General features: G+C 39.8%; 2 protein-coding genes across 4 annotated transcripts in view; one reads left to right on the forward strand and one right to left on the reverse strand.

Moving 5' to 3' along the window:
- Positions 1-1,150: 1,150 nt before the first annotated feature.
- LOC138607300 (LIM/homeobox protein Lhx8) lies at positions 1,151-7,210 on the forward strand. 2 transcript variants are annotated; one of them, XM_069679881.1, is made up of 9 exons: positions 1,151-1,290; positions 1,943-2,020; positions 2,531-2,656; positions 2,834-2,955; positions 3,526-3,746; positions 4,238-4,341; positions 4,832-4,927; positions 6,172-6,361; positions 6,696-7,210. In XM_069679881.1, the coding sequence occupies exons 1-9, from the start codon at positions 1,210-1,212 to the stop codon at positions 6,770-6,772; spliced, it is 1,095 nt and encodes a 364-aa protein (XP_069535982.1). In that variant the 5' UTR covers positions 1,151-1,209; the 3' UTR covers positions 6,773-7,210. The 2 variants fall into 2 exon arrangements, with proteins under 2 accessions (XP_069535982.1, XP_069535983.1); XM_069679882.1 differs by lacking the exon at positions 1,943-2,020.
- A 231-nt stretch (positions 7,211-7,441) lies between these two features.
- slc44a5b (solute carrier family 44 member 5b) overlaps positions 7,442-22,074 on the reverse strand; it is a 33,008-nt gene continuing 18,375 nt past the window's right edge. Inside the window, exons 4-22 of one of the 2 annotated variants that reach the window (XM_069679714.1) lie at positions 20,126-20,210; positions 19,820-19,904; positions 19,573-19,686; positions 18,055-18,115; positions 17,824-17,947; positions 16,018-16,101; positions 15,786-15,898; positions 15,451-15,582; positions 15,241-15,340; positions 15,054-15,146; positions 14,745-14,832; positions 14,001-14,263; positions 13,763-13,857; positions 13,563-13,666; positions 13,400-13,473; positions 13,180-13,250; positions 12,789-12,877; positions 11,111-11,195; positions 7,442-9,479 (exon numbers count right to left, since the gene is read on the reverse strand). In XM_069679714.1, the coding sequence (XP_069535815.1) occupies positions 9,352-9,479; positions 11,111-11,195; positions 12,789-12,877; positions 13,180-13,250; positions 13,400-13,473; positions 13,563-13,666; positions 13,763-13,857; positions 14,001-14,263; positions 14,745-14,832; positions 15,054-15,146; positions 15,241-15,340; positions 15,451-15,582; positions 15,786-15,898; positions 16,018-16,101; positions 17,824-17,947; positions 18,055-18,115; positions 19,573-19,686; positions 19,820-19,904; positions 20,126-20,210 (1,988 nt within the window). In that variant the 3' untranslated portion in view covers positions 7,442-9,351. Of the gene's footprint in view, positions 9,480-9,620; positions 10,898-11,110; positions 11,196-12,788; positions 12,878-13,179; positions 13,251-13,399; positions 13,474-13,562; positions 13,667-13,762; positions 13,858-14,000; positions 14,264-14,744; positions 14,833-15,053; positions 15,147-15,240; positions 15,341-15,450; positions 15,583-15,785; positions 15,899-16,017; positions 16,102-17,823; positions 17,948-18,054; positions 18,116-19,572; positions 19,687-19,819; positions 19,905-20,125; positions 20,211-22,074 lie in introns of those variants that run through there. The other variant, XM_069679715.1, reaches the window with a different exon arrangement.

Raw genomic sequence — 22,074 nt, forward strand, 5'->3', positions numbered from 1 at the left:
GAGACAAAGAAACATACAGTATGTTTTGTTACATTTAGGTTGCTTCTCTGTGACGCCAAACAGAAGTATTAAAGTTAAACTGTTGGTGTTGTGACACCATGTCGGTCACTCTTTGTCATTAGTGATTTAAATATGTAGATTTGTGAATTACACTTTTCTCTCTTTATACACAGGAGGTTTATTTTAGGTGTTTTAGTTGGTGGTATTAATACTTTAAACAATGATCACAATTCTTCCTCCACCATTGCTGCAGACAGAAGAGGAATACAGGTCCAGCTTTGCTAATGCAACACAACAGTTATAACATTATAACCTTCATAAAAAAAAGGATTTAGTGTGAAATCTGTAGATTTAGGGTGACTTAGTTTGGTTTATTTACTTTATATTGTGCTCACAAAGTGTGCATCTTTAATCAAATTTCTACAAAGTAAACACATATAAAGTATTTATTTTACCATAAAAGTACTGGTTGCATTGGGTTTAATGGGAACTTGAGTGCGGCAGGTTGTCAGTACTCAACAGCAAATTCTTTGCACTAAAGTGATGTTTCCAAACCTGGTGAGTTCAGACACCTCCGCAAGATAAATATCAAAGATGATTGACAGGATAGGAAGGCTGTGTTGCTTCATTGTGTCCACTCAAGTGTACAGATCTGAGTAAAAGTCCTCTTTTCAAAATTTAAGCAACATGTAGTTACCTCTTAGAATACTATATTTTATATATCTGATATCAATGGATCATTAGGTTTAAGCATAAGCAGATAATCAAATATTTGTTTGAATGATCTAAATATGAAAAGTAACCAGTAGCGTAACGATAGCTGTCATATAAATAGTGGACTAAAAGGCAACCTACAGTAATTCCACAGATGCCTAATCAACTAATTATACTCCTCATTAAGTAGGCTACATGCGCCTCAAAATATTACTTCCTGCAATACTTGAGTAAACGCACTTGATTTTTTTTTTTAAATCCAAAAAAGCCTTTAAAAATATTCTTTAAAAATAAAACTGTAACATAGCCATTTCGTTTTTTTCTTTCAAAGCACAACAAGCTGATTCCCAGAGGGAGGCGCGGCCAAAGGGAAACAGGAAAATATGAATTATGATCCGCCCTCTGAGCAGCTCAGACTGACTGACACTCAGAGGAATCCCGCAGGAGAAACACAGAGGAGAACAAGTTTCACTTTGAAAGGGGGAAGACGCAGACATGCGCTGGAAAAGTGAAGTTAAAGTAGAGTGTTGCATTGTTAGCGAGGACGAAAGCGGATCTGTGTTGTCGAACGATGAGGTGAGTTATAACACTTTAACAGAGACGCTTGTTTGTTAGCAGCAGGTTGTGATGTGAGTCAGTGTACAGGGGATTAAATATTCGTTGTAATTGCTTTGCCAATTAAATCAAAGTGGGCTTCAGTCTGTCATTAAAGCCGGCCTTCAACACGCTGACAGCTCAGTATTTTCACAATTTGAAGAAATGTCGAAGAAAATTACCCCTCCCTGAATTCTGCAATTAAAACTCAAGTAGTTAATGAGACCTCTTCACCTTTTGCTTGCCCCGGTTAGACGTTTGTGGCGAACTTAAGCCTTTTTAATTGCTGTTATTAAAAAAATCAATCCCCCTTTTCCCGAGACCTCGCGCTGGCTTTTTGATTGACACGTGAAATTGTCGTGTTGGGGTTTAACCACAGCACGCGCGCGAGCAGCGAGCAGTTGCTGAATCACAAATGCAGATCTGAAGAACATAATGCACATAGGATAAGTATTAGTTCAAGTGTTGTCTGTTTTTGTAAGTAATGACTATCCTTCTCTTTTAAATGTCATTTCGGTAATCGGCCGGCGTTGTCATGGTGAAAAGTGTAAGGCATGATATTTATGGGAAGGGGCAGGGGGCATTTAAGGCAGCTGCTACAGTCTGACAGAGCGACCTCCTCTTCCCGCCATAGCTGCTCGTCATGTGCGAAGATTGCAAAGGAGAAGAAGAGCTGCTAGGCAAATGCGCGGAGGACAGGAGAGACATAATGGTAGGAAGTTATTGTTGTGGCTAAAACTTTATTTTTTTTTCTCTCGAAAACAAGTTGAGAATTTACCGAGGCCATTTTTTGACGGATAAAGTTTTAAATATGTGTGACATGGTCAACAAATTCAGGAAACTACCATCAAAGTTACCGCTCCAAAATTATCAAGCTAGCTTTCAAAATACATTAAATATGGAGGCTTTTAAAATCAAACAACACTTATTTTTTTACCTAATGCGTATAAGAGAAATGTAGGCTACAACTTTTAAACATTATAACTATTCTGTTAAAAATAATGGCTGCTGATATTCTACTGTTCTGTAACTTAAACCTTATTTTGCTGTTTTTAGATATTTCAGTGTCAAGTGATAGTCTTAGGTTGCTTATAGTTATAGTTGCAGTTTCTCATTTGTTGTTAAAAGTAGCAGGTGAACTGAGTCCCAACATGTTATGCAACTCGTGCTGTGTGCTGTAGGTATGCAGGTAGTTTACTAACCGCAGGTCTGATGCCTTCAGGGTGCTCCGGTGGAAGTTTTGGATGAAGACGCGTCTTCGCTGCAAGCGATGGCATCCGCACCTCTGCTGGGCAGAGCTGTGTGCGCGAGCTGCAACGAGGAGATTGTGGATAAATATTTATTAAAGGTAAACAATGGCAGCTCTTTTTTGTGTGTGCCCAAGTGTTTTTTTTTATTTCATGTTGTGTCATGGTTTTTTATATCTCCTCTGGATTTCTGTGGTTTTAAGGCTGACGCTGGTATCCATAAAACAGGCCTCCATTCTAACTGATTGACTGGCTAATTTGTCCCGTCTCTGCTTCAGGTAAACGACCTGTGCTGGCACGTGCGCTGTCTGTCCTGCAGCGTGTGCCAGGCTTCACTTGGCAGCAGCACGAGCTGCTACATCAAAGAAAAAGAGGTTTTCTGTAAACTGGATTACTTTCGGTATGTGCATCGATTTTTTATAACGACATTTAAGCTAGCGGAGACTGATTGTTTTAAAAAGAATAAAACGGTAATATGACCTGCTTCATATTACAATTTATATTGAAAATTAAACAATTACAATGACTTGGTATCGACAATAATACTGTTGACAATAATTATAAAAGTTGCAGTACTTTTATTTTCTTTATTAAAAATTAAAATTCCTTTAAAGTTTAACATAAAGACATTATTGTCATACCAAATTAAAGCATGTAGCCTATGTTTTAACCGCTACATTAGGCTACCAGCCTATGTGATACATATAGCCCTGTGAGATTAAGCTATAATTCTACACTTTTTAATTATTAGATAAAATATTGACTGATAAAACGTGGGAGAGACTCAATTCTTCTAATTTATGCTGAGAAAACAGTTCTTTCATTTTCGGCCGACAAAATAAGATCAAATTAAATATATTGAGGTTACACAGCACACTTTAAAATGCCGAAAAGAGATGACTCTTTCGCGTTGCAGCCTTTTAATGCCCTCGTGTAGCTAACGTTGGTGTCTGATTCGCTCCACCTGCAGAAGATACGGCACCTGGTGCGCGTGCTGCGGCCGGAACATCCACTCCACAGACTGGGTCCGCCGGGCGAAGGGCAACGTGTACCACCTGGCCTGCTTCGCCTGCTTCTCCTGCAAGAGGCAGCTGTCCACCGGGGAGGAGTTCGCTCTGGTGGAGGAGAAGGTGCTCTGCAGGGTGCACTACGACTGCATGCTGGACAACCTCAAGCGGGCCGTGGAGAAAGGTGAGCCGGAACGAGGCGGTGGTTAGCCTCATCAAAAAAACACAAACAAACCGGAAATACGGTTTTTACCTTAAATGTAGCACTTCTATAGACGAAGAATTAAGCAAAACACGCGTTTTTTTAAAATTTATTTTTATCTTTATTTTGTTCGACAAAATTTTCTTTATTATCTTAAAAATGTAAACAAAAAATATTCAAAAGAAAACCCATTATTCCTTTCACTTTAAACTTATCAAGTTTGTCTCCTGTTCTTATTGATCATAAATCAGACTTTGTATCACTGAAAGGCCAAAAAGGAAGTTTTTGTCATATTTTATTTAACTGGCTGGGTTTAAAGAAAAGGTTAATTGCATGCTGCTCTTTTCATATTTAATATAATTAATTATATTAAATAATCTTAAATGATCTGAAATAATATCAATAAATGTGTGCTGAATATTTTTATTTGACATATATAGTGTTTGAAAAGGAGGACCTGTTTTTTGTTGCAGGAAACAGTGTTAACATGGAGGGGGCCGTGCCCACTGAACAGGAGATCAACCAGCCAAAACCCTCCAAGAGAGCGCGGACCAGCTTCACTGCTGACCAGCTGCAGGTTCACCTCTATTAACACATGAATTAAAGACAGATAGATACATGGATAAATAACACATTATTCTGTTCTGTTGGAAAAACACTTAATTCCTTATTTCTGGGCTAACAAGCAGAGCCTACACTGGCCTTTATTTTAATACACTTTATATAAGCAGATGTGATTAAGATTGTATATGATACTTTTGTGCTGCTTTTCTGATCTTAATAATAATAATAATAATAATATATTAAAGTAAATAATATTAATTTGATCATTGTCTGGTTACTAAAATTTGAATGTTGTGAACCATCCAAGTAGGACAATAATATATGAGCAGCATTAATGTTATCTAAGACTTACCAGAAATGTGTATTCTTCCTGTTATTTGAAATAATTCATCTACATTAATTAGACAATCCTTTTTATCAAATGCATGATTTGTTATCAGCCGTTCCCTGTAAATTATGGGGTTGTGTTATTTAACTGGTTTCCTCTCACCGTGACCCTGCAGGTGATGCAGGCTCAGTTTGCTCAGGATAATAATCCAGACGCCCAAACACTGCAGAAGCTGGCGGAGCAGACGGGCCTCAGCAGGAGAGTCATTCAGGTCAGTGAGGGACGGCTGCACGAGGGAATATACAGTATGATCCTGCTAATACTTAGAAGGAAGTCAATGCAATATGTTTAATCTTATATGGGGTATATATGCATAGTAAAACTGCTGGGAACACCTGTAGAAAAAAAACAAAAGTAATGTGTTAAATATTCACATAAATTGCAATCTGAATAGTGGAAGAAAGAAAATAAATGTTATATACCTATACAACTAACACATTATTGTGCACTTTAATGATGCTGCTTATTGAGATTAAGCTAAATATCTAATGCAGTGATCATGTGTTTGATTGTATGCAAAATATTTAAGCTAGAGGGGGCAACATATTTTAATTGTTATATTTGAAATTAATTTAAAATTCTCTAAAAATTCATGAATTAAATGCTCTGAGAGAAAAAGAAGTCAGATCATTGAATTCAGATCAAATGAAACAAGGTAGTGGTAAGTGAATGACAAGTGCATCACGATGACAATATGCACTGCGCTCCTCTCCCCGGGGACCTGCACCATAAGTGAGGTAGTGCACGTTCAAGTGTTCGGATATAAAATCTAGCTTAATCTCGGTGTTTTTTTAAAACTGCGTACACCAGCTTTAATCAAAGGGAAAAAACATTGAGAAACTCTAATGGAGTAAAAAGTACAATCATTTCCTTCAATGGAGCACAATCAGTTACAAATACCTCAAATTTGATGAAGTAAATCAAATAAAGACGGTTACTTCCTCCTTAGCAATGAAGCATTTAGTGGATGTGGGAAGCAAAACAAACATTATTTCTGTTTTACAAATATTACAGGGCCTTTTATATAGAAACACACCTTGGAAACCAACAAACTAGATGTGACCAATGTGAAGGATATAATTCAACCAAAAAAAGGGGAAAAAGTGTTTAATACCTGAGAGATAGTGTAATGCAAGTTTGTAGTCTTCCAGTATAACAAAGGGCAAACTACACAGAGTTAAAGCTGTGTTTCCAGAGCTGAGGTTCAGGTCACAGAGCTTTAAACTGATGGTTGTGAGACCATAGTTTTCCCAGTTTACAAGAATTATTCTGAAAATAATAATAATAATGACACGTCAAAACAATAAATGCACCATCATGAGTCTTTATTATTCCAAAAAAAACTCTTTACTCACCCGGGTCCACAGTAACTCCTCGACTGTTGATAGATATTAAAGCTTGTACCGTTTGCAAGCTCACACGATGACGTGCAGTGTTTTTGTCCTCTTAACTCAGGTGTGGTTCCAGAACTGCCGAGCGCGCCACAAGAAGCACGTGAGCCCCAACCACAACTCCAGCACCCCCATGACCTCGCTGCAGCCCAGCCGCCTGTCCCAGCCCACCTTGACCCCCGAGGAGCTGCAGTACACGGCCTACGGAGGCCCGGAGGGATCGATGCTCTCTGCGCTTCACTCCTTCATAGACAGTGAGCTCTGGCTTTTTCATGATCTGTTTTTTAATGTGTAAAGACTGTTTAAAGAGTTTTCCATGATTTAATGTTTACTTACTATCAGGCTTATAACATGAACCTTTGAAAAAGAATGTAAGATTTTTCAAAATAAAAGACCTGCCTAATGAGCTGGCAGGCAGAATGAATATTTTAAAGGATGATTTTAGGAAAGCTGTATTCGACAGTTTTGATATTGATGGAAAAATCTGCAACCTTTATCCATCAATATCTAATGTCTTATGATTTTTATATGTTTTAATGTCATCATGGACTCTGTAATGACCTCGGTGCTCTCCGTTTGTTCCCGCAGTACACTCCCCTCAATCCATGTTTCAACCGCTGCTGCCAGCCCACGCCATGACCTCCCTGCCTGTGTCTCACTCCTGAGCGCACACACACACGCACACCAGCCTTCACCAGCGATCATCCAACATGTGCAGCCGCAGTATTCCTGTGCTTAACATCAAATGATCTTAAGTAAACCATTAAACCTTTCCTTTCCTTAAACTGCCAGTATTTCATTACATGTCGGTATTCTTTCAAACTTCATTCTGTTGACTATGATTTACAGTCCTAAATGTGGAACATGTGTACAATGTGGAAATTGAAAAGTTTCTGTGTACCTCATAGGATTGTGACATATGACATTTATATAGATTTATATTTGTTTGTGTAGTTGGTGACACAGTTTGACCGTGCTACTTCACAGTGAACGCCAACCAGATCCAAAATGTCGACTCTTTATGAAGGTGAACTTGAAATTGTTTGTAAAAGCAGTGTTTGAATATTAATTTATTTATTGTATGTGATGTCTGTTTTTGGAAATAAATGTCTAATTTCACAAATCCTGGAGAAAATAATTCATTAAAAACAGATATTTTACACATCAAATCAGATCCAGAGACAGCACGCACGGTGCAGAATGAGAGCTCAGTGTGCAAGGAAGTGAATGCATCATAGAAAAACAATTTATTGATAAAAATAGAGGTAATAAAAGACATCTATATTTAAGTGATGAACATACACACAGGTAATATATTCTGTTAAAATGCAACTTTCTGTATAAATAAATATATATAAGAGATTTAAACTCTCCACTTTTTGCACAAACGAACATTAAAAGAGCAGTTTGGTTGGGAGCGCTGCATCTTCAGAGTGTGCGGTAAGAAAAGTAACGCTCAGACAGAAGTTTAACTTGTGTCTACTTGTTGACTGTGGTTGACCAAAAGAATCTACACATGGGAGGGCGGGGGAGGCGTAAAAACCACAGTTCAGATACCTGATCAGGTATCCACCCTCATGAATCTACACCTGAGCATGAAGAAAGAAAATACATCTTGAAGTTATTCAGGTTAAAACATAAATGACGTGCAATATTCCACACCGCGCGCGACATGCATCATTCTCTGCTTTCACACAAGCAGAATTGTTTTGCCTTTATTGAATGGTTACGTGTCCCGGCATGTTCATCTCAAACGGGGGCACGGGGTGTGTGTGTGTGTGTGTGTGAGTCTGGCGGTGCTGTCACTCCGAGGCACCATGAGGGCAGCTTCTCAGGTTTGACAAACACGGCACAGAGGCGCACAAGCATGAGTCACATCTCATCCATCTGAAAGTGAGCATCATTCCCAGTGATGCATGGATCGCTTAAAAAAAAAAAGGAAGACCTCAGCACTATTATGATGTCTGTCACATAGAAGGAACCATTGTGTGAAACTGCCGGCAGCAGTTACCTGACAGACAACTTTCTGACACTCAAATTCAATCAATTCAACTGACAAACCCACAACAACTGCATCTGGCTCGGTAATGCAATCATATAAACTGACCTGACGTCAGCAGTCTCACAAAAGCATTTGTTCTTTGTCTGATGCCAGAGAAGGTAACCTGTGCAAATACTTTATGGAGATAAAATGACACAAATTAACCACATTAACAAAACGAGGTTCTGTTTGACTAATACCTAATCAATGACACTCTGCAGGACCGGCCCCACTCTGGATCAAGACGACCCATATTGACAAACAAATTTAACACTGTTTCAAACCAGTTTCAAAATGTTGGACAGAGGAAGCGTTCTTTTCGAACTCTTACAACACATACAGTATATTACATCTTTTTATAGCTGCCACTCACTGCATTACACACACTGTAAGGGTTAGAATCGTTGTTTCATTGGTTTCATTGCATTGCCCGACAATTAAACAAACCTTCATTATCATGGCTGCTGACAATCAATTTGTTAAGATCTTAAAAAATGTGCAGAAAAGCACCTTTAAATGTAAACTCTGTAGCTGCAATTAGTCTGCCAGTGTGGCACCTGTTAGAAGCGACTGTGAAGCAATTTGTATAGCCTTGCCATTATGTCCCTGACAGGTAAGTATGAAAACAGTGGACACTAAGTGGCTAATATGTTTCTCAATGTGAGACAATCTGAGGTTAAAAACTGATAAAACTATCCGTATTTGAGCTAATGTCTGACCATTTCATGGACAATCCAGCTCCTTCAGCAGACAGAGGATGTGTGGTTATGACTGGCACCACCATGTGGTGAAAAGTGGAAACTACAAGGTTAAGAACAAAAACAGCTGATGTCTTCCACAGTCCTAATAAAGAAAGAAATGAGAAGCTCCAAAAGGAACGTACAGGTTTGTATGACTGTGGCTGTATACAATATATATATATATATGTATATAAAAAATATATTTCAGTTAATGCTGTAAGATTTTCAAAAACAATCTACAAAAAGGTGTTGTGACTCTGCACAAGACCTTTAGACAAACTGCCTTCTGGAGTTAGCCTTAAATAACTTATGAACACGTGGGAGAATCTAATTATTAGTGTTGCTCATGTACAGTTTGTCTATTATAGTGTACAATTGCACTTTAATTATATTTGGCAAAATGCTTATTGCCCCGAGGGCATGTACCATGCTTTGGTTCAAGCTCTTCAGTCTTCTCGTTCCCTCAGCTTCTATCTTCTCTCTGTCTCCTACTTGGCCTCATGACATTCGTCTTGTCGAGGATCCTCCGCAAGCTTTTGTTCATGTAGAAGGGCTTCGCAGGAGAGCCGTCGTTCACCTCGAGGTCCCACACTAGGAGGCAGCAGCAGCACCATGTTAGAGAACAGTTGAGAGAATCACATTGCATCATAGTTATTCTCTGGTGTCTGACTCACCATCTGGAACTTTCCATCTAAACCAGAAGCAAGGCACTTTGAAAATTCACCGGACAATACTTAAACCATTTATGTTTATTCCAAAAAAGGATTCACATTTTCATTGGATTTCATCGATAAAAAAAATTCTCCTATACAAAAAGAACACTGAATAACCTCCAGAGAGATGCGTGTATTATACTTAGTATTAAAACAGCACTACATCTGAACCATCCAATAAAAAAATTACCAAAAATGGCTTTGACATCCTTTTATAAACTGTATCTCAAAAGGTTCCTGGTGTTAGGTCTAAAACCACAGAAGAAGAGGAACATTTTTTATTCTTTTTTTTTTTTCACAACTAGGCACATAAACTAGTGGCTGCATTCAGAAGTTTCCTGAAAACTGTCAGGTTCTTTTCAAAGATTAAGCAAAAACCAGAAAATGTCTTTTGAAGTCTTGACCTCCCACAGAGTCTCTGTCTGGTTTACAGTACATCTATGACCATAATGGAAACTTTGAAATGATTGTGACCTTGTTTTAAATTATGTAAAGTAAGAGAAACCTTTCGCTAAGTGCAGAATTACACACCATTTTTGGATCTGTGTGTTTGTGTTAGTATAAATACGGTGGTTCAAAGCAACCGATAAAACCAATGGTAAACATTGACAGCCAGCAAAGTAATCATGCTAGACAGAAGAAATAAATCACATGGTTCTTTTCCCATATGTGAAAGTGCATACACTTTTACACTAGAAGACCAAAGTGCGACAAGAGGGTGCCCCAGAAGTCCACCACTGTTTCAGGGTGATGCATTATGCCGTAGTCCGTCAGTGGCGTCTGTACATTTTAAGGTCCTCATGTTTTTTGGAGTATTTATCTCAGCCTGTGCGTCCGTCCTGCCAGTTGACACGTACCCTTTCAGTAAGGCAGAGGTCAGCAGAGAATACAGAGAAGAAAAAAAGAACAGAAGCATGGCAGAAAAAAAGGCAAGTATCTGAGTTGAGTGAGGAAGTAAACAGAGGTCTTTTTCTAGTCCCCCCATGCCTTTTCTGTGAGGATCTGAAGTCAAAGCATGTTCGTTCATGTCCAGGTCGTCTCTGACCAGGCGCGGATGCATCCAGATTTGATGTTGTAGCCCTACAATGCTCGCTCTCCAACGTCCAGATCCCGACACATACAGCAGATATGGAGAAGTGATTGAGAGAGTCAGCAGTTCAGTCACATGGCGGTGCATTGCTCAGGAGGCAGCTCATGATTTGGCACCTTCCTCTCCTTTACGCAGGATTTTGTGCAGGCCAGGAGACATGTAGTAGGGCCTGGAGGAGGACCCGTCATTCCTCTCAAGGTCTTCACCTGAGACCAGGTCCCACACAGGAGAGGAGGAGCAGGAATAGCAGACAGCAGGCAGCAGCAAAGGTCAGAGAAAGAGAGGAAAGCAAAGACTTAGCAGAGATAAATGATCAAAAAGATCGTGCAGGAGTTAAAAAGAGCTGAATAAAAGGAATCAGTCGCTGTTGTCATAAAGAGTCAGTTTAAAAGAAGGAAAAAATATCACAGCATACTTACAAAAGCATAGGAACAATGTGTCCACGCACATGGCATAGACGTTAAAAAAGCCATGTGCAATCATGTAGGATCCAAATATCACCGTCTGAAAGAGGCAACAGGTCGGAGTCAGTCGGCTTTTATGGCAACAATTCTTTTGTGCACACCAACAAACACTGACAACATCAAGTATTCAAATCCCACAACAAAACTTAATAGCTGGTACAACACTGTACTCTGAATAAATGACTGTATATAACTGAAATGGAATTCAATACAGTTTAACAATTCCTTTATGCCTTCATAGAAATGGGATAATTCAGGGTACTGAAATGGAAGCTAAGCTATGTACTGTATCTCTGTGGAGGAGGTCATGAGACACATGTACTTTAGCTACTTAAAGCTCCTGTGAAGAGTTTTAATACTGATGCCTCTACATGACCTATAAAAAGCAAACAAAAGCATCAGCAACAAGATCGATTATACTTTATAGTTATTTTTAATGCCTGTAACCACTCCAGGGGGGCTGGTGTCAGAAGAGGAGATTAACTTTGCGCTGCTAAAACAGCCTTTTGTTCTATATTTTTTCCAAAGCAAAGAGTGATGACTGTTAAAAGACAGCAGGAGATTTTTTGTTAAAAAAACTCTTCTTACATATGAACAGGACAAGATCAGCAAAGAGAGAAGACATAGCGCTTTGTTCACAGGGGTCGCCAAAGTCAACACAAACCGAAGAAAGCCATACATATAAAAACATATCAGCTTAAGCTACATTTTTGGATATCTGCACTGCTTCACAGCAGTGATCATTTTAGCAGCTATTTTAGATTAAGTCTTAGTCTTCAGATGAAGATGCTTATTCGTTTTAGTCACATTTTAGTCATTTTTACCCTTTATAGTTATAGTTTTACTCAACGAAACTCAAAACATTTTAGTCCAGTTTTTGTCACTAAAAAGTCAAATTTTAGTCATTACTTTTAGTCAAAACGTTTTCCCTCTTGAGAAAATATACCCCCCCTCCACTGTCCCTCTTCTCGTTTTGCTTCAGATAAAATTAAGACTTTGAAATTCAGCAGATCATCCATACACTAAAAGAACGATATAGATACAGCATCTAAAGATTACTTTTAATCATCTCTTCTCATTTAAACAGTTTGACTGAAGCAGACAGCCAATGATCACTCCTTTTTGTGCAGAAGAAGCTTCAAATGACTCGTAAAACGCCTCTTTTTCTGTGAGTGTGCACAGAGCCTGAAGCAGACAGCCTGGGTGACAGAGAAAATTCACAACCACCTTTGCGATACCTGTTACCCAGTTACAGGAATTAATTGCTTGTATTTTGACAGACAGATTAAACGCACGGTGGAGGAAAATATGCATTTTGAATGTCCGACGGCCCACCACCAACGAAAACAAAACATATGTGTCGTCAGAGTTTTTATTATCAACAATCTATTTTTAGATCGTTGACGAACATTTTTTGTCATTATTTTCGTTAATGAAATTAACACTGCTTCACAGTGATGTCAGACTGCTTTTCCCTTCCTAGTACACTCACTATTGATAGGTACCTTTTACAGCTCCTGAACTATCTCTTTAACAGCGCCATCTTTTGCAAAGACTTAATTGCAAAGAAAGTTACCGCTACAATTACTTTCACTTTGCTACAATTAAAAAATTCCACATTTTATTTCCTTACCAGGAGCGGGACCCAGTAGTAATTTAGGGATGGCACCTCCTCTTGAATGACTGGTATTTTACGTGTGAAGAAGAAAAATGCAAGAACACCTGGAAAATAAGAGACCACATAGTGAGCGTGGGATCCATCAGTGGAGGTAAATCACAATTACATACGTTGGCCAAATCAGTGGCAGAAATGCAACACTATTTACCCTCATGCTAATTATCATGATTTGTACTGGGATTCCTAGACAGCAAATTTGAACTTATAATGAGTGGTAATAGAGTATGTGAGCTGAATTATCATCCACTTAATATTCGGGAGGATGTCTCATCCTGTCTCTTATCCAAGTTCTCATCTATGCCTCGGTAAATGTCGCTTCACAGACTGCAGGTGACATAAAACTCACCGACACTTCCTGAAATAAGCAGTTTTCCCAAGAAGAGCAGAAAGTCTGTCACCTTGTCAAGGACAGCAACCCTACAGAGGAGGCAGAAAGAGGCCGGGGTGTAGGAGAGATGGCGAAGGAAGTGTTGTGCAATGAGACACAGACTCAAGAGAGATCAATAGGCGCGCACACCGCTGAATACATGATGGTGAGGGTGATGAAGAAAAGCAAAAGTTCTTACCGAATAACATTCCTCATCAAGAGGAAGAAAGCGTCCTTGGAAGAGGTGCAGAAGTTCTTTCCGTATATTGCTATCTGTGGGTGAGGAAAAGGCAGAAGGTGCTTGGTAGAGGGGACATGAAAACAGATACTTGCAATAACTTGGATTAAGTTTCTTGACTCACCATAATGTATGCATTTCTGTTTATGAACTTGATGAAGTGTTCCAGGCACCAGAAGCAGCATTTGAGGCAGCAAAGCAAGAATCGAGTGCAACTATTCTGAGAACCTGGAAAGACATTATCGAGCATCAAAATCCAGTCTGAAAAGAACATTAAATTGTGTTAAAGTGGGACGATGGGAGTTTTTAAGAGTTACATGTTACCTTTCAGTTTGTGATCCAGGTACTCGAGAACAATTCGGATCATCTGCACCACGGAGAGGATCAGGGAGCCAAAGGCGAGAGAGCCTGTGTGGTAGCTGTCGTAAAAAGGAAACCAAATGAAAAATTCATGTGAACATTTCTATGTGAATCGTAGTACATTAGAATGATGCTTGTATTCTATACTTATTCAGGGTTAAACTCCAATAACGTACAAAAGAGGTCCGTTACACCTCCCTACCGTATGGCTCTGCTAAAAGCAGAGAAGAGGGGACAAGCAGGGATGTCACTCGGCTTCTTCAGGGCCCAGTAGTAGGACGCAAAGGCCCCGGCCAGGGTGCACTGGCCCAGCGCGATGGTGAAGTTAACCAGCCATAGGAATGCGAACAGGTTGCACAGATGGAGGACTAAGATGTAGCGGTGGTACACGCTCTCCCCACCATAGAAAGCAAACATGCATTGGGACCCCGGGCACACTTTGGTAATATTGGTCTGACTGAAGGTCTGAAAGAAAGAAGCAGATTTGATATCTTTGTTGGTGTCACTTTTTCTCTTCTAGGCTTTTCCCCTAGACCTCTATTCCTCTATGTTAGTGTTAATCTTTCACTTTATTTCCTAAGAAATTAAAGTTTTGTGACCACAAATCCTCACATTACAGCGCCTTACACAAACCACGGGGCGCGCTCAGGCTGATAAAGAACTTCTGTCAAATAAGCATTTACAGCCGTCAGCCACTAATGTGAGCTCCATCTACATTAGAGCATTAGAGATTGATTGTAATGGTTCTCAAACAGAACTCACTGCCAGTTACAGCCGAAGCAAAAAGAAGCTATTACCATTTATTCTCTTTGAATGTGTACATTTGAGAGTGTCATGAAAGAGTGACAAAATGTAGAAGAGCAATTACACAGTTATAAAAACAAAGCGACACTAGTCTTGTTTATGTTTTTCTTTGGTTGATGCAGAGAGGGGGGGGGGGACTAACCTTTGGATTGCATGTGATGTTGGCATACATGCATTTATCATCAGCAGGTGTGACCTTGTAGACGGCATTACCAGAGGATGCTAAGAAGCTGAGGGCAAACTAGTTAAAGGCAACACAGAGGGATATTTTCTCCACACAACACACATTTATGGTTTATGCTACAAGCTCAGAGTTGTCTACTTCATCCAGGAATTGCAATGCTAGGTTTAAGTATAGTGTTTCACTGTGATATATGACAACAACTCCAACAGACTACATAACAATTCTTGTACGTCTCTGACTAAAACAGTGAATCATTGTGAAGGATACACCGCTATGACGGCCCAGTATGCGATGCAGATGGCCAGAAGGAAAAAGGTGATGATAGGGTAGAAGAGAGTGGACATGATGTAGCTGATGGCCCTAGAAACAAGAAAGATCAGACATCTTTATTATGCGTTGTATGCAGGAAAGAAAAAGTGAAACACAGCACAGACAAGCTTCAAATCATACAAACCTGCTTCCCTCCTTCAGTAACGCGATGGCAATGCGCAGCCTCGTCCTCAGGAATATCAGCATGATCACGATGATGAACTCAATCACAGAAAGCGAGATCACTATAAAAGAATTGATATGTTATTAGTCAGTGCAAATACAGCTTATATAAATAGGTCACTTGAGCTTTTAAGTGTGTGAAGTTAAGGCAGGGTAATGAGCGACAGCATACTGAAGATGAGCCATGTTTGGCTGAGCTGAAGGTAAATGCTGAAGTCTGTGTGGAAGCCGATATCAGAGATGGTGACGTTAGCTCCTGGCTTCCCACTCAGGGTAATGTACTCCCAGTAGCAGTGCCAGATACCTGAAAGACGACGAGAGACAAGAGAGAAAGAGTGAGAGCCAGGAGAGGATGCAACAAAGGTAAGAAAAAATCTGCTATAGTTTGCTATTACTTAAGAACTGCTTGCAGGAGCTGAAGAATGTAGGCAACATCTCTAAAAAGTTTACTAAGTATACAGTAGCCTCTGGTGGCTAGATGACTAACTAAATATTGTGCATACTCACCGAAGGCTACCGCAGTGATGACACCAAAGATAATGAGCCACAGAAGCACACCAGCAGTGAATCGCAGCAGCAGGATGAAGACCAAACTGACCACCATGGTTATCACCAGACCACTGCAACACAAACACAAACACAGAAGAACTGAGCGGTACATTTTCTGCAACCAACAATTACATGATCCTGAAAGAGGTGTGAAAACATGAACATCACTTAAAGCCACGCTCATTCTTACATGAGGATCCAGTCCCAGGAATTTGCATAATCCTCAAAGATCTTCATGCCCACTTCTTTGGCATTCAGCAGGTTGGTGATAGTTCTGTGATGGAGTAACAAAAGTGAGAGGAGAGAGAGGAGGAGACAAAAAAAAGGGATTTAACAGGAACCTAGAGAGGGGCTGTGGCAGGTTTGTGTTACTGCCTCTAATGGGTTAATCACTAGGGTTTCTCAAAAACTGTTTTGACACTTTATTCATCTTTATTGCTCTCACTGCAAACAAAGACGAATACAGTATCAAAATGCTTTTGAAATGGTCAGCTTTAAGTCTACTTGTGTTATGAGTTTCTGGAAAGAATACGCTACATAAGCCGCATTAGTGTTACTGAAGTGCTATTGAGCCAGAGTTCCTGCAGTACTGAGCTAGATGGTTTAGCAGCGTGTTACTGGATGTGTTACAGAGGAACATACCAATGATGTCAGTACTCAGCATAACAGGCTACCTATACATAGTATTGGTCTTTGATCTATTTAAATGAGTTATTAAATTCATCCTTATTTTAAAATCTGTGCAGCCTCAAGTGATCGAATATCCCCAGAGATCCTAAATCATGTTTCCTAAAGACGAATGAGTCAGCAGACTTTGATGTGGAGATTTCCATACCACAAACTTTGCATTGGATAAATTACATAAATGCAAAGTCCCATTCAATGGCAACGGATAGCTTCAGTAAGAGCTTCAGGAAAAATTAAAATACAACACTGGTAGCAATGTCAGAACAGAACTACTGCAAAGTCTCACCGCAGATACACTGCCCTATGACTCAGATAAATCTCTACAGTACAGGCACGGGGACAGAGGACGAGCTAACATTGCTACGGGACAAGCAGAACAGTAACAGGCAGTTCTGAAAACAACCCTGTGTTGAAGAGCTCTAATTCAGCTCCCTAAAGGTCACTGAAACCCTGCCTATAGCAAAGAGTTTGGATTATATCCAGCTCTGTTATGCAAACTTGCATTCAGAAGTAACTCCAAGGACTAAAGCTAATGAACACCAGGGGGCACCACATCACACTCTATTATATTTGACACACACGAGAAGCAGATGACCTGATGTTTTTTTATGCTGAAATATGCCACAATTGTATTAATCTGTCCTTATTCCTTTCCACTTTTGCAGGTGGAGGGACGCAGGAGCAGATTCTTCAGGATGAAGAGCACAAGCGGGAGGGTTAGTGTACTCGAAGCTACCGGCTACAGCAGAGGAAGAGTTAAAAAGCTAAAGTAAATCATTTTTTGAGACCTTTCCACTCCTTGCTGCACGGCGGTTACTTGGCTAAAAAAAAAAAAGCATTAAAGCACATTATATATCCAAGAAAGTCAGAGCAAAAAAAAGGTGATCACAGCAAACACAGCATCATGTATGTGTAGAATATCAGCTCACTGGGTTGAATACATGATTTCTACTGCTTATTCAAATTCTGCAATCTCAGCCCATGTACATATTGATAGCGTACCCCTGAAGTTCTACTGGTGAACTCATGGGTGAACTGCATTTCCATGCAATAAACATGCAAAGGACTTTGAATGTGTTTGGACACATTCCTGGGCATCAGTGGCAACAGCGACATGCCCACATGTCCTACCCTTTAATATCTGTCCAGAGCTCTCTGGGTGCAGAGTTGGCAGCCCTATTGACAGAGTTTTACAACACTTTATTTGACAGGGTAAATCATTTAAACATCTTACTACAGTAGTAGCTCATATTCATCATCTAAGGAATGCGAAGGACAACGATTCACAATTTAAGGAGGCAGATCTTACTTGGCAGCATCTTTGAGGTCGCTGACACTTCTCTTGTTATTGTTACCGTCCATGAAGATGGTCTGATTGGCTACGGTTAAGATTCCATTTCTTGTAATGAAATCAGGGAAGCACCGCTGAAGGACTGAAACACATTTTCAAACATATTTTTTAGTTTCTTTAGTGGCTTGGAGAAGGAATAATGAGCTATTGTGGGTTGCTGTGCTTTAAGAGTTATTCAGGTTCACTTACAAGGTCTGCTTGGCACGATCATAGACGGGCAGTCTTCATCTCGGATGACTTCTGCAACTGACTGAAACGGAAAGAAATGAGGCGATGAGTCAAATGATTGGAAACAAGAGATTTATCTCCAGCTAGTCATTCAACACAACATTTTTCATAGTTAGACACAGAGTGGATGGGCTTTTCCATTCAGGTAAATAACCTTTCCTCAGGTAGGTTTCTGTACTTTATTTTTACATAATAACATATCAAGTGGCATAAATTTACAGTTTAGTCTACTATAACAAATAATTATCAACAAACACATGTGCAAATGGAAATGACAGTTTTATTGATAATACATAAATAAAAAAAGTTCCCATTTTCAGAATAACATCAGTCTTACTCACAGATATGCCTTCAGTAAAGTCTAATTTTCTGTGATCATGGTGTCGTCTAATCATTATAAACAACAGCAACAAGTCAGATGAATCCTCTCTGATGTAACAGTGTAATACTTGAGATGATGTGGGAAGGGAAATCAATGATTCAGTTCAAACAGTGCGCCTGAGCTGTGAGGTGCTCCCACACACCACCTCACTCTCTGCTTCTTACACACCATCATCATGCCAACGTCACTGTCACCCAACTGCTGCCAGCCGCCGAAGCAGAGCTGTGATGTGCGCATCAGTGGCTGCGAGCTCACCTCCGCCTGTTTCTCAAAGTACATTTAACTCTAATGAGCTCTTCATTATGATGACTTTACTGATCAAACCGCGGAAACCTGAGGATGGATGTTTGAGCGCTATAATAACAGGGATGATCTTCTTGCAAAATTATATTTGATCAAAAAGAGGTACTAAAGGTCTAAACTTAGACATTTAGAATTATTGAAGCCCTTTTTGCCTGAATAAAATTCTGTAATGACTGTATATAAATATGGACAATGCATCTCCATCTGCTCTCATCGTTTACAGATATGGAAACTTCAATGACTGTAGTGATTGTTTTAGTTACATTTCCTCTCACTGTTCCTCCTCTACTCTGCTAATCCAGAACAGATCGGCTGCAGGAACCGTATGTGTCAACAGAGCTGTCAATCATCCTTTTTAAAGCATCAAATGACTAATAAAAACTAAACTGGTCAGAAAAATGAACACTTGGATGTAAATCAGCATGATAATAACTTTAATGACAGAAACCATGATTGAGAAAAATTTATTTTTAGCGTGTATTTTGATTTTAAAGTTTGACCCATGTTCCATCTGTTAACATGGAGGAGGCGGGCTTTATGACCTATACTGCAGCCAGTCAGCAGGGGGCGCTCGAAATGTTTTGGCTTCACTTTTAGGGAGCTGTCATGTTGTCCATCTTTTTATACAGGCTATGGAACCAACAAACAAGAGCTAAGAGGCAAAAAATACTACCTGGTCTCCATAATAATAAGGAGTGAGAAATCCATCCAAAAAACAAACCCGGTTCAATAAATATTCTTTCATCTAGTTTGAAAACAACAAACAAAAAGGACCTCTAACAACAGTCTCTCACCTTGCTGCCAATCTCGAAGCCCGGCTTGCAGAATTTCTTGTAATATTCCCAGTTTTTGGTATTCCACGCATCCAGCAGAGTGGCAAATCTGTCAGGGCACTTGGAGACACAGAGCTGCGGGAGGCAACACATCCTCTTAATGAGAGAGCCCATCAATCTTGCATAATCAAGCGTGGAGGAAAAGTCGGAAAGCAACATAAAGCAGTGTGAAAATATGCTGGTGGAGGGGCTTCATACGGCCTCTTACCTGGGTTGTAGGGCACTGGAGGTTAATTAAAACTGCAGGATTGGCACATTTCAACATGTTGAAGTAGAATAATATGGCTTTGTTTCTGTGGAGACAAATTATGGAGACGAGATGATTCAGATCAGAAAAAAAATGTTATATCAGCATTTATGCTCGCACACACACAATGGGTGTGTGTGCTGTGTAGTGAAGCTTGCCACAATTAATCTCAAGCCATATCAGTGTATTGTAGTCAAAGCTTTTTTTAAGTGTAAAGACAACAATGAAAAGAGACAAACTGGGGAATTCTACAGTTATTCCACTCACGCATTGGGGGTGTTCTGGTGGCCACAGAATTGGCCGTGGCTGTCTGTTGGATAGACGACCTTACTGGGGTCGCCATGGATCCAGGCTGAAAAAACACAACACAATAGCTTGAATTGCATTTTCAGCAGTACTAGACACATACGCTTGTAACTGGCAGTGTTACTGCCTTGTTCTACCTCCTCTCTGTGTAGTGACCAGGGATGAAAACAAACACAATTAAGAAGACAACAATGGGAACGGAGGACTGCATGTATGCACGTCAATTAAGAAGAAACATCTACACATAAAAAAACAAACAAAAAAATCTATCCAGTTTAATTTGTTTCGTTCTGTTCCTCTAGATAGGAGTAGCAGCAAGCTCAAAATTCAATTTACCAGGCAATTCATGTGTTTCATTTGTTTGCCCAACCTGAACAGCACAGTGTTGAGGCCTTTCGTCTTGCCAGTCAATGAAGCATTGTGCTGAACAGCACAACAAAGGCAGTCTACATGTCTTTGACACACCAAGGATGATGAAACTGCAATCAGCTAAAGAACTGGGTTTTCTTTCTGCATAATTTCTCAGACATGTCAGAGTCTGTCTGATGTTACATTCATTGTCATGGCTCTTGATCTTTTTTATTATTATATATACATAATTATTGTGAAATACTTCTTCCCATGACTGGGTTCAGACTCTGCTCACAAAGAGCTGGTAAGGGAGGGCACTTTGCAATCCCCGGGGGGATTTAAGTTACCCCAATCTCAGAACCCATTGGCTATAGTTTGATATAGATGATATAGCCTCTGGCGACTATGGTGAACATGTCGGGCATGTCCGGTTTAGCACTTCCTGTTTTGGCGCTGCATTGTTTACAGTCCAGTTAGCAACCTGAGAAGCGACCGCGTGTTCTTAAAAAAAGTGAAGTGAATTGTTCGTGAATTTTTGTCAGGTCTGTCCTCAAGAGGAGAAAAAAGTATGTTTAACTGGAGGATTTGTTGAATGGAGGTCAGATCAATAATTTTTGATGCATTCGAGGAAGTCGGGGAAACTAGACGCTGAACAAATTTCATGACACAGCGTCAAGTGAATATGTCTCAAGTTTAATTTTAGATCTATAATGGATTGTTTGCTTACTTAACTTAAATCTCTATTTACAGATTCTACATAGAAATGTAGAATCATAGAAATGTCGGATTGTCGAATCTACAGGGGCATGGATTTTAGGGATGGCAAGTGTTCTCGTTTCCGTTTGTAGTATGCTTGTAGTCAAGTAATATTCACGTATCACGTATCAGCAGGCTGCGGTGTATACAGAAAAACAGTCCGCGTGGAGAGCAAAAGCAGGTGGAACATAATGCGCCGTAATGACATCCTGGCTCCCATCAGTGGACAATGATTTACCTTCTTATTAATCTCTATAAACAGACATCTACATTTAAGTTTAACTAACAATGCATTCTAGATGAAAAATTCAACTTGAGGTAAATTCCCTTGACGCTGTGTCACGAAAGCCGTTCAGCGTTTAGATTTCCCGACTTCATTGAATGCATCAGAAATTATCAACCCGACCTCTGTTCAACAAGCGAGCATTTTAAAAGTAGTTTTCCTCTCCTTCTCATGACAGACCTGACAAAGCTTCATTTTCACTTTTACAAATCTGTGTCATGATATTTAATTAAAGAAAATCACAAGAAAATTGTTTCTTTTTCTGGTTCATACCACAGAAGTTAGCCTTACTATTTACAGTGAACTAACTAACTAACTGAACGGGTGTCCCTCTGGGGGAATTAATGAACCAAGCAATGATGGTGGGGCAAAATTCGCTTCACTTTTGATCTGAACACACGTCGCTTCTATTGTTGCTAACTGGACTGTAAACAATGCAGCACTTGGAAAAGGAAGTATCGACTGGAAGTCGTTTATCGCTAACCGCTGGCTATACCGGACACGCCCGACATGTTCATCG

The sequence above is a fragment of the Semicossyphus pulcher genome, unplaced genomic scaffold, assembly GCF_022749685.1.
Source record: "Semicossyphus pulcher isolate SPU_LCO1_2020_fin unplaced genomic scaffold, fSemPul1.0.p SCAF_4, whole genome shotgun sequence".
NCBI lineage: Eukaryota > Metazoa > Chordata > Actinopteri > Labriformes > Labridae > Semicossyphus > Semicossyphus pulcher.

What these genes read in the sequence shown, in the direction of transcription:
- LOC138607300 (XM_069679881.1), top strand. Translation starts at nt 1,210, where the DNA reads ATGCGCTGGAAAAGTGAAGTTAAAGTAGAGTGTTGCATTGTTAGCGAG. An exon ending in AGGACAGGAGAGACATAATG is followed by an intron (nt 2,021 to 2,530) that starts GTAGGAAGTTAT and finishes TGATGCCTTCAG; the next exon opens with GGTGCTCCGGTGGAAGTTTT. An exon ending in CAAGCGGGCCGTGGAGAAAG is followed by an intron (nt 3,747 to 4,237) that starts GTGAGCCGGAAC and finishes TTTTTGTTGCAG; the next exon opens with GAAACAGTGTTAACATGGAG.